Source organism: Camelus dromedarius, chromosome 19 (genome assembly GCF_036321535.1).
Source record: "Camelus dromedarius isolate mCamDro1 chromosome 19, mCamDro1.pat, whole genome shotgun sequence".
NCBI classification, from domain to species: domain Eukaryota; kingdom Metazoa; phylum Chordata; class Mammalia; order Artiodactyla; family Camelidae; genus Camelus; species Camelus dromedarius.
Window position 1 is genome coordinate 17,146,558 of NC_087454.1, and position 16,545 is coordinate 17,163,102.

Below are 16,545 nucleotides of genomic sequence, written 5' to 3' on the forward strand. Positions count from 1 at the left end.
AGTCGTTTGATGCATTTCTCCCAGGGCTAATCAACAATTCATATTGAATTGGATCCGGCTTCTCTCCCTTTTGTCTCCCCCGAGTCCCTTCCCATTCTCAGATGTACTTCATTCCAATCGGGCTCTAGGTTTCTTAACTAATAAGCAAGGAAATTGCTGGTAAAGGCTTAATTACTTTAGGAATTGTTACTTATTATATAAAGAGTTCTTGAGCAGACTCACCTTACTGAACTTTCCGGTGAACAGTTGGGGATATATATTACTGAGAAGAGTTTGTGCGTTCCCATTAAAATGTGTACTCTGAGGTTATCTATTTAGTCCTTTAACTGATATTTTCAAATACTAATTAGTATTATTTCTAACAACGTCTCTACAGTGTTGGCATTGCTTATGCTATTTTGTATATCTGATCGTGGAGGCTTAGAAAGGGTAGGTCACCACCAAGTTGATTTCCTAAACTCATTTTAAAAATCCGATTATAACTGGGAAACATTAAGTTGCCTTCCCAAAGGTACCAGTTTAACCGGAAGTTGAGCCCTCCTGGTGGTCAACCCTGGAACTTCCTGGCTCCCACTCTGCCCTCTGACTACTCTGAATGCTGCCCCCAGCAAGGGCGTCTGCCCTGGGAAGGAAGAATATGCTCTTGACCATGATAACTTGTAAATGGCCTGGACAGAAGCAAAGCCGATGCCCAAGGACAGAATCAAACTTTAGGCTGAAATCTCAATCAAGGAAATAATGTGGCTTCTTACTATGATGATCTGTTTTAATAGCATGCAAAATGCTATTTGAAATTCTGAGTAAAAAATATGTGCTTAGCACTAAAGAGTGAAGTGGGAAATCCCCCAGAAGCAAGAGGCAGTTTCCCAGCTACAGGGAGAGCTCTAGCTTACTTCTGACCTAAATTCTAGTAAAACCCTCTAATAGAATGAATACTCTGAGAAAGGAAATTAGATTGAAACTGCCTCAGGGAGAGAATAACAAGGAGATTATTTTTCCAGTTGAGCATTTGTGATTTAACACAACACTAGCACTGGCTGTTGTTATCTTGATTTTATTAATTTATAAAACATGCTCTACACAGTGAAATGCTTGCATTTAGAATCTCCAGTTTGTTTCCAGTATTTCTTTGAATACTTTTGACTCTGAGGGTCTTCCCTCCACCTCCAACTATAATACTAAGCCACTACCTTCTGACTTCTTAACATAGCTCAGCTATTTTTTCCTTATTTTTCTTCACCTATTTCTTGCTCATCCTTCAAGATTTAGTTAGACATCATCTTGCCCCAGGAAATCTTTTATAACCTTCTTCCTCGGTGGATCCAAGTGCCTCTCCTCTGTGCCCCTACAGTATCTTGTGTATTTCACTGTCAACATCATAGTCATCCATTTAATTCATTGCACAAATATTCATTAAATACCTGCTATGCCTCCAGCACTATTCTAGTCACCAAAGATTCAGCAGTGGGCAAAACAAAGGAGAGACTGACAATAACAATAAATATAATAAATTATATTGCATAATAGAGGGTAATGAGTGTTATGGAAAAAATAAAGCAGAACAGGCAGTGCCAGAAGGGCAGCTAGGATGCGAGGCTGGCGAGAAGGTGTGATTATCAATATGGTGATCAGCTGGAGGCCCTTCAAGAAGATGCAACTTGAGGGAGAACCAAAGGTATAGCAAGCAGAGTCCCTGGGTCAAGGGTGTGCCTGGGATTTTTGAGAACAGGGAGAGACCAGTGTGGCTGGAGAAGAGTAAGCAAGGATGAGACAGAGGCCAGACCATGTCAGGCTTCTGGGGCCATTGTGAGAACTTGGGGTTTTAGTCGGGAGTGAGATGGAGAGCTACCAGAGGGTCTGAAGCAGAAGATGCCATGGTCTGGCTGCTGTGTTGAAAAGACATTGCTCCACGTAGGTGAGAGCGGATGGCAGCTTGGACCATGGTAGGGTAGCGAAAGAGATGAGAAACTATATATTTTGAAGATGGAATCAGTAGGACTTCCTGATGAATCAGCTGGGAGTCAAGGATGACACTGACACTATCTGTTTATGGATCTTGTGCTCCACCAGCCTGTGACTCCTCAAGCGCAAAGCAGCACCTTAGCTCTGTGTTCCCAGTGCTCACACAGAGCCTGGCACACAGCTGGCTATTTAACGCAAATTCTCTGAACTGAATATTCAGTTATTACCTAACAGCTAGCTAAGAATAAACCCTGATAATGGGAAGTTTGTCTTTGAAACCCTCCTACCTCCCTTGTTTCTGTTTCTTGGGACCCACCACCCCCACTATGGCCCTTGATGCCTCTTGGGGTGCCTCACATTGCACTTTGCACACTGCAGCATTTGGCACAGACCCAACTTTCCTTAAGCAATGCTTCATGTTCTGAAATGCTCCTTTTTTTTCTTTTCATTTTTTAAACCAGACCCTCCAGGGAAGAGCCAGAAAGGGTACCTAGAATTCTGTGCTGAGACCCATCCTTTATGGCTCTCACTGGGGTCCTTCACCACAGAGAGGGTCCTCCAAAGGGATTCCAATCAGGCAGTGGGTATGAGCCGTGCTGAGCCCAGGGGGCAGAAATAGACAGGGAGACAGGAGCCCCAAGCTGATGATGAGAGGTGGGAGGAGCTGGAAAAAAAACACAACAGGCCAGAAGTGAAGGCAAGAGACAAGGCAGCTGAGGAGACAGAGCAGAGCAAATCCAGAAAGGACAATCAGAGCAGGTCCAGCCTAGGACAGGTCCCTGTGGATTCGGAAATCACGGCATTGTGCTCCTTTTCTTAAGCTGAATCTAAGGTGGTTTTTCTGGGCTGAGGGGTGGGGTCTCAAAGTGACCCAGAATACTCCCTCCCTCACCAAAACACCCACTCTCTTAATGCTCTTCTCCCAGGTTGGAATGTGTGCTGGTAAATTGGTTCATATAAAGATGTGAGTTCATTCATTCAACAAATATTTAGGGAGAACCTACCAAGGAAGATGTGGTCTCTGACTTTATGGAGTCTTCCAATTGGGAGAAAATTTGAAAAAGGAGGGAAAAGGAGCAAAAATTCACTCTGGTCCCTTCTCTTCATCCCCACTATGCCTATCAGTGCCACAGAGTATCAACCAAAAAGTAGGAGTTAAGTTCAGTTGTCCCTTCAGTCCTTAAATACAGCAATTTCACCTTGAGAACCAATTAATATATTTTTTTGATGTTTTCCTGATTAAAAAAAAAAAAGATGGACTACAACAAACCAGCAATTTTAGAGCTTCAGCAAAGGCAAGACAAAAAAAGGTGGACAAAATTAAAGTTAAATTTTTTCAAGATGTCTTCTTAACTGAGTACATGCGGTACTTTATTTTCACTGAAACACAGCCAGTGTTCGTTCTAGTATTAAATATTTAAATCATAATAATTGATTCTACACAAACCTTCTGAAATAAGCATTTTTAAACTCCCATTGCACAAATGAAAAAACTGACGATTATCCTTTATCCTCAAAGGATGGAGAATAAAGTTCTACTGAGAGATGAAGAAGAGATATAAATCCCTGTGAAGAAAGGGAAGAGCAAGGCAAGGACAAAGCCATGTTAGGAGATTAGGATTCTTTTAATATTTTTAAAGATAAGATAATATAGGAGCTCTGACAGCCACAACAGAATTTACTACCCCCAAAATTGATTTTTCTCCTCATGAAGTCCTTAAATAATCTTCAGAACTGACATCTTATTAAACACCAAATAGGAAACAAATTATGAAAGACAATGGGAAATGAGAAAAGGTACCACAGAATTGTTCTGGAGACGAGAGGAACACGGACTGATTAAGTTGGGGAAGGGAGAGTGGGAAGGAGAGTGAGTTGTGGCTGCATGAAGCCTTGGGGGTCACCTGAGTCAAACAGCTCATCCTAAGGGGTAGGGACAGGCAGGAAGTAGACGTGTAGAGGGTTCAGAAAGTTGGTACTTGGCTGAAAAGAAATTATGCACATCACGCATGTGCCCAGCAGCCCTAGTTGTCCAAGCCCCTCTCTTCACAGCTTTCAGGTTTAAATTTAAGAAGCCTCAGGCTGGCAGCTCTGACAACGGAATGCCCAGAGCTGAAGAAAGTCTGGCAATATGCAATTTTGATGGCTTTGAGCTTATATCCAGATGCTTAAGAGTCCTGTGAATTAGTTCTAGAGAATCTAAGCGGTCTTACCCAACTTTTGAGTATCAAGATTGAGAAATGTCCATTGACCAAGACTGTCCTGTTATTCTTGTTACATGTGTCTGTTTCATTGCTAAAACCTTATGGCTCTTCTGCTCATGTGTGCTGCATTTAAACATTCATTTTTGTTCCAAATTGTCCCATGAAGATATGTCCATGATCAATCAAACTCCAAGTGGTCCATCACTGGTATTTTATGCACTGAGGTGATAGGTAAATGTTGAGGTTATCTGGTGAAAGAGTTTCCACTCAAGAATCTAAGTTTTCCCTGAAGACTAGATGAATTTAATGAGATTTTGGCCAATCTGTTTCACTTCTCTTTTTTAAATTGTAGAGGTAAATTATGCTTTTCCAATGAACAGATTTAGGAACTGGACTACAGTTTTATTTTTAAAAGGAATTCTTACATTTCTCTAGAGATTTTGGGTATACTAACTTTTAGAAACTCAAATTCCAAAAAAAGACTTCTAGGATCTGAGCTCTAAGTGATAGGACAAATGTGAAATCACCTTACTGCTGCTTTAGCGGCTTTTTATTGAGCAATGGACATAGTCATAACAACACTGCATTAAAGATTTGGTTCCGAGGTTTAGCATCAAACGCTTTACTTAAGAGATGTAACCTACTAAATGAATTCAAATTGACCCAAATAAGGATTGGCACACTTGAAGCTGTCTGAAGCATAAACAAGGTACAAGTCAAGGCAGAACATCCAATCAGAAGAGAAAAGTTGAGGTCGGCAGACCTTGTCTTATCTTAATTAGGAGTTTTCCTAATTAATGTTCTGTACAAGGAAGGAAACTGTAGATTAACAAATCCAATTATGACATCTAATTAAGAGGTGCTGCCAACACCTGGCAGGGGGAAAGATTAGCTGTCTGAATAGAATATTACTAGGTAATATTGAACTTTTTAAAATGTAAGCTAATACACGTGGGAAATATTAAGCTCTTGTACCTAATTAGAGCATGGAGTTTGAACTACTATAAAACAACAAATTAAAATCTGAGAATATGGCAGACAAAGAGAATACCTCCACCTTCTACCCTGGTCTCAGCTCTTATCCTTCATGCCTGGATTGAAGCACCTGACTCCCTAGCTGCTTCCTTCCCTTTCTTTCTTCATTCTTTTTAAGGATGAACCTTTTATAATGATGGAGTCAAAGAAAATAACTCATGGTTCACGCTCTAGCAAAATGGTTCGCTCTCAGACTTCTACTGGATATAGTTTATGTTTAAAGGGCATGACTGGATGTGTAGTATGTTCAAATGTATAAAAATATAACCTGTTTTAATAAATTCCATAATACATATTTGTGATGCCAAGGTTAGGAGAGAATGAGCTTTAAAATTCATTCCAAATATTAAAAATAAACTTGATATATACAGTAAGTAAGGAAGAAGGACTGATGTTTTTAATGCAAAAAATCTGTTGGATATATCCTTAGATTATTTCACTGACTCTTTTTCCCTGTACAGCCTCCTCATATAGATATATTTAGAGATATTCTGCAGCACCAAAGTATTGTGAAGTCACAAAATTCACTCCTACTACTGCTTAGATACGGATAGAAATGTGTCTCCTCCATGTTTCCTAAACCAATCTGGTCTTCCCAATTTTAACTTTTAATCATATCTTGTTTAAAGCTTAGTCTGATCTAGTAAATTTAAACAGCCTCTTTGAATAGGGCTAAGTCTCTCTACAAAAGGAAAAGCTCAGCCTTCTAGATTTCTCAGTCATCTATATCCAACCCACACCCTTCTGCAAAAATGTCATCAAGGTGGGTAAGGAGAGAAAAGTGGCATATAGGGAAGGACCTCATGGTGAAGGGGAGGAGCCGAGGTCCCTGGGCACAATGCTCTGGTTTCCAGGATGATGCCTTTTGACCAGAGTTGCTGCTACCTTGCTGACATTCGTGGTTGAAGTCATCCTTTAACTCTTGCTGGATGCAAACCACTAATTCTCTGCCACATCCTCCTTCCAGCTGACTCAGTGATCCACCCCATCCTCTGTTCAAGCATCATCTGATACTCAGCTGGCCCCACGGAAGGTCCACTGGTCCTTGACTCAGCATCCAAACCTTCGGGAACTCAGAATGGTCTTGGGAAAGCTAAGCAACTCTCTCTGGTATTGTCCTGCCTTAGCCAGTGCTCCCTCCAGATCCCCTTTCCAGCAGAGTTAAGTCACCTTTCTGTCTACTCTGCTATCTTTGCCTCTCTCTTCTTTCCTCTGTACAATCTTCTGAAGCCTACAGAGAGCAGACTTTCCAACATATCAATATCCTCCTCAACTACTTTTGCCTTCATGGGAAATATTTCTTCTATACTCTATAGGGATTACTCTATGAGTCAGTTTCAGCCAATTTAGACAAATATATAATCAGAAAAGCAAAGAAGAAAAGCACTTTAATAACTTCCAAAATTAATTCCTGTTCCAAGAATTTCTTACAATCCCTTCCCTTCTGCATTCCAGATGAAGATCTTTGACAAAAATAAAGATGGCCGGTTGGATCTTAATGATTTGGCAAGGTGAGTAGCATGGTAATGGTGTCACAGATTCAGAAACACATTTCTAGGGGTTTAATGACAGCACACGTTTCTTTTTGAAAGATAGAGACCAAGTCTCACCTGATGTCTTAAAGAGTAAGTGAGTCTTTTGGGGTAACAGCTCCCTTTGTGAAAATCATAAAAGCACTTCTCCCAGAAAAGCACAATGCACAAAATTTTCAAAATATTTTATAACTGGGTTATGGGGCAGCCATGCCCTCAAAAAGGCCAGATATTCACAGTCCTACATAAGGATCCCATGACATGAGTATGTATTGGGCCCATCTTCAACATTCAACCAGGCAGTTTGCAACTCTGCCTTAGCCTTCACTTCTGCTTGCACAGATTATGAAGATAAGCCAGAGATGAGAACCTAGGGTCTCCTCAGGTCTTTCCTATGCATGTACACATCCCTGGGCATGGATGTAGTCCTGTGCATGTGTGTGATTGTCTAGATTCCCAGAAATAATCTTGGAGGTTTTTAAAAGCCCCTATGGATACCTCACATCCCAGCTTTTCCTTTTAAGCTTTTTAGATAGCCTGTTGCTTATCCAAATTCTTATCTACTACCTTGGTCAACTGTGATCCTAACAATTGCCACTAACTGTTTTTCCACTGGGTAGGTTCAAAATCAGGTCAAATAAAGACATTCTTGCAAGTGGGGTCTTCTATGGAGCCATCAAAGGGGTCAAATAATAGTGGTTCTCTGGGAATTAGGCTTTGAAGGAACTTGAGCCCTGTCCTGCCCACTACAGTAGCTGATAGGCTGCTGATTTTCCCTGGGACTGAGGCTCTTGGTTTTCAAGGACACCGTGGAACTAAGGAGGGTGGAGGGATGAAGCAAGTTAAAATGCCACAAAGTTCACTATTCTTATAAAGATTTACTTGTTTTTCTAAAATAAAAACCCCTAGATTTCTGCAAGCCTTTGGTTAATTTCCAAGGTTCGGAAAAAAAGTTACAATGACAATTTTTTTGTGTGTGCCAGTTTTCTTGTTACTTTTATGGAGGAGAGAATTTTCATAAGCCCTTACTTACTCTGCCACTTTTCACCAAGATGGATTTTTAAAACTCTATGGTGACTACTAATCCCTATAAAACATTCCCTTCCTTCTTTTTATAATGTATAAATTTCTAGCTTTCAAGCACCCATCCTATTCTGCAGAAAAACTTGGAAACTGCCTCACACCAGAGTTATAAATTTACTTGCAATTGAGTGCTGACAGATCATGTGGATTACGTTTTTTGGTTTGTTTGTTTTTTCCATTTAGGATTCTGGCTCTTCAGGAAAACTTCCTTCTCCAATTTAAAATGGATGTAAGTAGTGACATTTCTCTAGATGGGTTTCTATCATTCATGTTTCTCTATAGATTTGAGAGGGAAGGAAGAAGGGAAGGCATCTATTTGTCTTGACTTTATCTAGGGACTGACAAGGCTCAGTGTTGGAATCAAGGGATTAAGGTTATTGACTCAAACTTTATACAAGTTGTCTAAGACTCTAGAAGAATCGTACAACTCAAGTTTCACACTGCTGATTGACAGTTTTCTCCATACACAGGCTTGTTCTACTGAAGAAAGAAAGAGAGACTTTGAAAAAATCTTTACTCACTATGATGTTGTAAGTATGCCTTTTCAGCATATTGTGCTGGCCATCTTTAAGTAGGAAGCTTGTTTTGCCCCTGTGTGGGGTCATCCTAAGCACAGACCCTAAACCAATACAACGAATAGCAATCACACATGTTACTATATCAAGGTACCCTCAGCTTCTCTATGAAACTTCTAAGAACTAAGTGAAAGTGAACAAACAAATATTTATGGTTCAGAAGAGAATAAAATCACAATTCTTTTTTTCTTCCTTGGATCCAAACCAAAACTTTCTCCTTTCTAGTCTCTATCTGTAATAGCATGCTCAAAAACAAAAGCAAACAATCAAATAAAAAAACGCACCCAACCTAAAGAAATATGGGCAAAGTCAGACATATTTGGCATAAAATCTAACTCTCTCATACGGCTACTATTTGGTCCTTCTTTAAAGAGGAGAAAATAATAATTCTAAAGAACAAAGTATGGTGAAGAGATTGAGTTTCTTGAGGACAAGGTAGGATGATGCAAGGAGGAAGAAAAAGAAGAAGAAAGTTGGGAAAGGTCATAAGACATCCTGAAACTAGTCAGACTGGATATCTGCGTGTCATACTCTAAGCAGAAAAGAGCATCACCTGAAAGAGGCAGTGGAGCAAAGTGTATAGACTCGGTGACTAACTACCTGGGTTTGAATCATCGTTTATTAGCCACATGGTCTTGGGCAAGTTCCTTAACCTCCCTGTGCCTCATTTTCTTTATCTGTAAAATTAGGGTGATGAGGACAAAGACAACACCTACCTCATGGGGTTGTTATATGAGAATGAAATGAATTCATGTTTTTAAAGTTCTTAGAAGAGTTCCTGGCATGTAGCAAGTACTACTGTCTGGTAAAAACACTAAGGGAATGGATTTTCAAAGTGATATGTTAAAGGTTCAGGAGCAAAAAATACCTTGAAGAGAATGGATGACTTATCATAACTGGCACCTTAGAGAAGAAACTGAAATATTTTAGTACGTATTGTATTTTATAGGCATTCTTATAAAATAGGTAGAACAATAAAGATTTTAAGTATGAACCATATAACAATGCTAATGTGTCTGATCTAATCTCTCTTGATTTAAAATGTCTATCTTGATAATTAAATCATTGTTAAATCATAAAGCAAAATTTTAAAATTTCAACCTATCCTTCAAAGGATCAATATGATGTGCAGTTAGCACTAGTCTGAACTGAGTCCTGGTATTTAGGAAGCAAATGAAGTCGGTACATATTATATTAATACTACTTGTACGAGCCAAGGAACTCAAAACTACTGGTGCCCATTTGGTTACATAAGGGGAGTTATTACAATGAATTCTTTTAATTTATATGGAGCATTCACATCCTGCAGAGAGAACATACATTGAAACATACCATTTCTAAACTTGCTTGCAGTCACAAAAGAATATTGATTTGGTCTACGTGTGTAATTTATTCTTTAAGCTTTCCTAAGTAAGGAAATGATACCTGGTTGGTTGGATCTTTTATCTTTCAGAGTAAAACTGGAGCCCTGGAAGGCCCAGAAGTGGATGGGTTTGTCAAAGACATGATGGAGCTTGTCCAGGTGATGTCATGAGGCTGTGTAGATTACTCCTATTATGGATTGGGGTTGCTGTTTTGATTGATTCCATTGTTTATTTTGAAGAATCAATAGGGCCAAAGATTAGTGCTAGAGAGAAAATCTATGGATGTAGTCTGTTTAACAAACTTTGAGCTTCTGTGAAGCCCAACAAATCTCCCTTCTCTCCTAAGATCATTCGTAGTTTCAGTTAAGTGAAGCCCCCATAGGAGTGTCTTGTTACCATCATCTAAATCATCTATTTTACCAAAGGAGCACAGTGCCATTGTTTATCTTACTGCTTTATTTTTCAATTTCAGATAAATCCTTCTCCTGTGGACTCAGTTATTAAAATAAGTAAAACTTTCAATTTCATTTAATAAATCCCATACTTGGGATTCTATTTTTTTAAACCAAGGGACTGCTCTAACACCTAGTCTAAAACAGGTGTTTTTTATTTCATCTATCAAGGCATTGCAGTGGCTGGAACTGATGCAATTTTGATTATATCAACATTACAGACCTGTTTCATGTAGGGTAAACAATGTTTGAAAAAGCAATCTCCTTTGAGATCCTGATGAACTGTATTGACTGGCTGCACAATCCAGTTAAACAGATACTTTCCAACACCCATATGGGTGTTTTTCTATGGAACTGTGTAGACATTGATTTTAGTAGTTTCATATCCTTAAGGATTTTTTTTTGAGGTTTTTGTATAAGACACAATGATTGTGTCCTGATTGGCTCAGATGGTGACAAATTAGAGAAGCAACAATTATTAACTGTTTCTGGAGTCTCAGATCTTTTTGAAACTCTGATTAAAACTGGAGTTTTGTGGCAGAAAGATGCCCAGATACTGATTTTTGCATAAGTCTCTGCAATTAAGCAGGTATGGACAAGATTTTTCCTGATGTCTAATTAGGATGACTTATAATTCTTATTAGTCCCATCCCACTGGCCCCTTGCCTCTTGTCTCCTTCACGTGTTACTCCTGTTGGAGATTTCTCCCGCATTTGCATCATCAGAATTGTTCCTGGGTGTTGGTGTGGTATTGCCATCTACACTGATTGCTACAAGGAAATTCCATTTGGCTCATTATCTAACATCAGAATGACTTCTGTAATAGCAAATGAGCAATTATCTATCGGACATTAAAGTTGTACAGCAGAAAGCCTTGCTCAACTAGAGTTTCAATTTGCTTTTCATAGAATAATGGGATGGTGAACCTATTTTTCAGAGCTGTATGGAGTGGAGGGGAGCCAGGGCCTCTGACTGCCTCAGTATAGAGCCCAAGAGCTTCAGATCCTTACAGACACTTTCAGTTGTCTTTCAACTCTCTCTGAGTTTGGCAATGACTTCCAAAGGTTAATGGGAGATGATGGAAGTAAAACCTAAACCAACAAGAGGGTAGAGAAGAGATTTATCTTGAGAAAATTACAGAGAAGGGAAAAATTTGAGAACATCCAAAAACATGAGCTGGAAGCAGAAGTTTGCCTTACTCTTTGATGGACTCATATCACCTGGATGGGAAATCAGGATCCCTACCGCTTTTGTCCTTACCTCTATTTCTGTGGGCTTCTTGGGCTATAGAAAGGCACTTCTCCATAGAGGTACCAGGCAATTTGAGATAGCTGGTTTCTAATGACTGGGTCAGACTATGGCCAGTAATATAAAAGCAGTTTCTAGAAGGCTGATTTGTTGAGCTAAAAAGTATGTATACAGTAGTTAGTTATTAATGTCCTCCTCTGAAGCCAGATGATTGAAGGCGCATATCTTTATTGGATCTTTCCAAGTCTTCCAAGTCGCTTAAAAAACATTCACCACACCATTTGAAAGATGTAGTCAAGTATGACCATATCAACAGAAGAGAAAAGCAGATGGTATATCTAGCAGGGAAAAGAATAAACTTTTGAGAGGCCAGGCTCCAGCCAGACAGCCTGGTCATATCTGGCATCCCATTTATTTGGCTTCCAACATTACTGGGTCATTGAGACCCTGACACTGAGAATTTGACATTTCTCACCTTCATAAACAAGAGCCATCTCCTGCACCTTTTTTCTTTATTTTCATTTTAGAAGGAAGGGCCATGGGACAAGTCAACAAACCAGTATCTGGAATTCACTCTAAAAGCAACTATCAGCACATGCCATGGGGTCAGCAGGGAGCTGGTTCAGTTTCTAAGTGTACAGTCCTGGCCAGGATCACTGATGTTTGCAATAATAACCCTGAAGTAGGCTTTTTTTTAATAGTCTTTTAATTCTTGCACAGTTGTGTACGATGCATAGGTCAAATCTGTATCAAGATTATTTGGTTACCAGATCATCCTTTTCTTGAACCTCTGGAAAATGGTACCCAAGGCTGTCCTCTGCCAGTGTGAAGAGACAGCAAGTCCCTGAAGCAGCACAGCAATTTCTGCACAGGATTTTTTAAGAGCCTGTAGCTCACTCAACACAGCAAGAAAATGAACACAAGAGTCTATAAGCTAAACTAGAAAGTGGAAAGGCAAGACATTCAAGATTCCTAGCACTCATCAAAGAGAAGCAGAAATGTGAACAGTAATGTTGGAAGCCAAATAAATGGGATGCCAGATATGACCAGGCTGTCTGGCTGGAGGTTATGAGAGTTCCTGCCCCCAGGCCTCTCAAAAGTTTATTCTTTTCCCTGCTAGATACACCATCTGTTTTTCTCTGCTGTTGATAAGATGGCTGGCAAGAGGGAATAATACTTAACCTAAAGAAATGAATCAAATCTGTGCCCCTCGCAAGAACTACTAGCCCTTAGCACTCATTTTATCATTTCTTTTTCATTTTTCAAATTATAAAAATTATACATCCATAGAGAAATTTGAAAGTAGAGAGAAGAAAAACAAACAATCTCTACACTGAAATAGATCTACTATTAACTGACTTCATTTCTATGTACAGTTTGTATATAGTTAAGATTATACTGAATAAGCATTTCCCAGTAACAGTCAACATTTCAGGATTCAAGGGGGACAGATAAGTATTTTTTAACTACTTATGCTAGATCCACTCTCATACTTTCTCATGAGATGGATAAGAAAAAAATGCATTTTTACATGGGAGGCTGTGATATAGTGTAGTGATAAAGAGGTGTGCTCTAGGGCTTGCCTGCCTGCATTGTATCTTGGTTCTGACATGTATCAGCTATGTGACACTGGAAGGTTAATTGACCTCTCTGTGCTTTAGTGCCCTCATCTGTAAGTTAAAGATGATAGTCGATACCTCATAGTGTTGTTCTACTAGAACAATGTGATTAGAATTAACATGTGTAGAGGTCTTAGATCAGGAATCTGCATGCATTTATATTGGCAACTTGTTAATAAATCTGAGGCCCTTGGTGGTTTCAGATGATTTGTCTTCTGTAGTCCAAGCATTTTGAACAGTCACATAGTTCTCCTGACTTCTAGTGAGTTGTTGAGCATTAACATAAAAGGTCCAAAGAAACTTCCTTTACATACACCCACATTCATACTGCCTTCCTAACATATTCACACAATCAAAAATATTTCTACTCATTTAAAGGAAATAATTCCTTTCAGGAAACAAATTAGAGGAAAAAAGCTTAGAAGAGCTTGAATGAGGTAAATACACTGGCAAATTAGTTTATGCTGATGTGTAAATGACTACCACCTGAATCTTTGCTAAGAGTGGGCATTTGCTAAAAGGATCCCAAGGCAGGGTGCCACTTGAGAAAGGATGTAGCAAAAGTGGTTAGGGATACTGAAAATCAAACCTCTCTACTTTGTAACTGCACAACAAAGGAGTTTCTCATACAGAGCTACAGAGTATAGCTTGCTGCTTTCCTTTGGCCACATCTATACCTTGCTTGGTATTGACACCCAGGGAGCTATCCTCTTGCACTCCAACAAAGAGAACCTACTGACTATATGTTTCATCTTAGTTTCTTGGTCCAATCACTCAGGGATTTTGACAGAGTGAAGTTGACCAAGTTTAGCTTCTGGCCCCAGACTCTTTCACCTCCTGGTATCTCCCAGAATCCTACCCCACTTTGGTATTTATTCTTCTTGCTCTGAAATCTGGCCCCCCAGTTCCTGCTGTTCTCTTCCCTCCTTCCCTCTGTGAAAACCCACTATCAGGGGTAGATCTGGTGTCAGCCATTTACCCTGTGGGACAGTGCAAATTAGCCTGTCTCAATATGGCTGAAGAGTTGAAGAATGAAAGGTTCTGTTTCCTATTGCAGGTTTTCTAGAGCTGTCTTTTGAAGTGAGGAAATCTTGGGGTGGGTGGGGTGATGGAGAATGCATCCATGAGCTCCTGAAATCAAACCGTGGAGACAGTTGCTTCCACTGCTCACTCATGACTAGTCCACTAATCAAGGGGTTTGGAAATCTGGTTAGTTGGGTTTTCCTTTCTCTCTGGACACTGACTTTTAAATTTAGATTCATCACCATTCGTACAGCTTTATTAGGCTAGCCGTTTCTCCATGAGACCAGTGTGAGCTGGTGAAATGAGCGCCCAATTAAAGACAGAAGACTTGGGATCCAAAATGCTCTTGCAACGTTCTAGCTTGGCAAGATGTTTCAGCTCTCTCCAAGCCTATGTGTCCTAATCTGTAAACAAGGCTTAATCATTTACCTCCCAAAGTCATTGTGAGGATTAAATAAAATAACCTATGGAGAATCACTTAGTCCCAACAATGCTCACTTTTGCAGGCCTTTGAGTTTAGAATATTTTCCTAGCTGACACACATCACAATTCCTTCTTAGTCCCTGAAATATTCCTTGGAATAAATCTGAAGTCCTTAGCTCAAGAACATAATGCTTTAGTTAGACTTTCATTCACTGTAAGCCTTTTAAAACTAGAGGCACAGAAACCTCCCATGGGGAGATAACATATGTGCCTTCTCTCATCAGTGTACAAGACAGAATTTGGGTGATGATCCTCTGCTGTAAGGCAAAATATCTTTATTATGGTTGCAAAAAAGATAGGCTTTCTGTTAGAACTGCAGAGAAGTGACGTAGGAATAGAAGTTCTTTTGCCTGAAGGGACATGCTGAGAAGTGAACTTGTTGGCAGAAAACTTATCCTTGGCAACATGTGGATGAGGAGATAATCACTTCCCCGTGGTCTGTCTCCAAAGAGGCTCTCTCAGAAGGCAGGGTGTCCCCTACACTGAGCAATCACAGAGGGGAGGGAGAGTGGCATTAAAGGATGGCTTGCCTACTGACATGTTATTTTTGTTGTCCTCAGCCCAGCATCAGCGGGGTGGACCTTGATAAGTTCCGGGAGATTCTTCTGCGTCACTGCGATGTGAACAAGGATGGAAAAATTCAGAAGTCTGAGCTGGCTTTGTGTCTTGGGCTGAAACTCAACCCATAATCCCCAGACTGCTTTGCCTTTTGCTCTTAGCCTGTTTCTGAGCTTCTGCTGGTAACCTGTATCTATGCTTCACTATTGGGGACACAGTAGGCAAACTTTCTAACAAATGGTGTGGTATTCTTGGGCCAGGGGTCCTGGGACTTGAGGGCCTTCTTTTTAATGGTATGGTATTTTCCTGCCTTTACTGGAAGCCCCCCACGTAGCATCTGTGTTAGTGTCCCCTTGACCCTGGGCTTTCCTGCCCTCCAAAGACTCAGCTGACCTCCAGGATCTGTTTGGCTTGTCTTCCCCCAGTCACCAGCTGAGTGCGTCCAACTGAGATTTTTTTGTGGGCTTTCTGCTGAATGGTGTGTGGCATCTGTGGCAGCTTTGTGACTTCTACAAATAGATTTTCAAGTGGAAATAAACCTGTAGCTGGACACAAAGATGCACTGATACTTGTTTTTGTGTTGTGATCTTTAGTGTTCTACCTGCTGGTTTGATGGACAAACTACTTCTCTAACTTGGGGTGGGAGGAGAAGGAGAGAAAAGGGTGAGATCCTGATGGAATCGCATCACCAATCCTTCTACTGTAGTTCTCATGTGCCCAGATGAGTTTGCCAATAATCACGTTTATTTCATTGCATGGAGAAGACTGGAACACTTGTCCTGGGCTGCATTTTGCTTTAAGTTCTTTGTGAACTCACTTGGCCAGGTAGGTGGGAATACAGAATAAATATGGAGAAAATGTTTCCCAGGTAACCCAAGTATCTATTATCTCCTCCAGCCCGTCCCCTTCCAAAGTTTCCTCTAGTGAATCAGGGACCACTGAGGCCTTCTCCCATGCCTGCGAGCATCGTGGGCCTCTCTGCAGCCTGACGGCTTCCACACGGACCAGACCCTCCTCCCATTACTCCTGGAACTCTGACTCAGTCCCCCAGAGAGGGGACTGCTTTCTCCTGGGGCAGAAGCAGAGAGATCGATTCCTTTATTCTCCTTACACTTTATTTTCCATAACATCCCTACCTAATACCAAACTGTGAAGGAACTTCAAGTTTAATGAAATGTTATAGGTAATTCGCAAAAACTGTAGTGTAGCATGGTTCAGTTAGAGCTGTACTTTACTCAGGAAATTCTACCATTCAGAGATTCTCCTCCCTGGCATACACTTGTCCTAACCTGGTTCCTTTTCCCTCAGGTGTCCCTTACCCCAACATACAGGTAACTAATATCAATAATTACTATTTACCAAGCGCTTTCTGTGTGCCAAGAACTTCTAGGTGCTTTCCATACCTTA

The 16,545-nt window shown here is 40.3% G+C and overlaps 1 protein-coding gene across 2 annotated transcripts in view; it reads left to right on the forward strand.

Annotated features, from left to right (window-relative positions):
• SCGN (secretagogin, EF-hand calcium binding protein) overlaps positions 1-15,694 on the forward strand; it is a 29,094-nt gene extending 13,400 nt beyond the window's left edge. For both annotated transcript variants that reach the window (XM_010980141.3, XM_031435098.2), the window contains exons 7-11: positions 6,657-6,712; positions 8,000-8,045; positions 8,287-8,346; positions 9,845-9,913; positions 15,141-15,694. In XM_010980141.3, the coding sequence (XP_010978443.1) occupies positions 6,657-6,712; positions 8,000-8,045; positions 8,287-8,346; positions 9,845-9,913; positions 15,141-15,269 (360 nt within the window). In that variant the 3' untranslated portion in view covers positions 15,270-15,694. The remainder of the gene's footprint in view (positions 1-6,656; positions 6,713-7,999; positions 8,046-8,286; positions 8,347-9,844; positions 9,914-15,140) is intronic.
• The last annotated feature ends 851 nt before the right edge of the window (positions 15,695-16,545 follow it).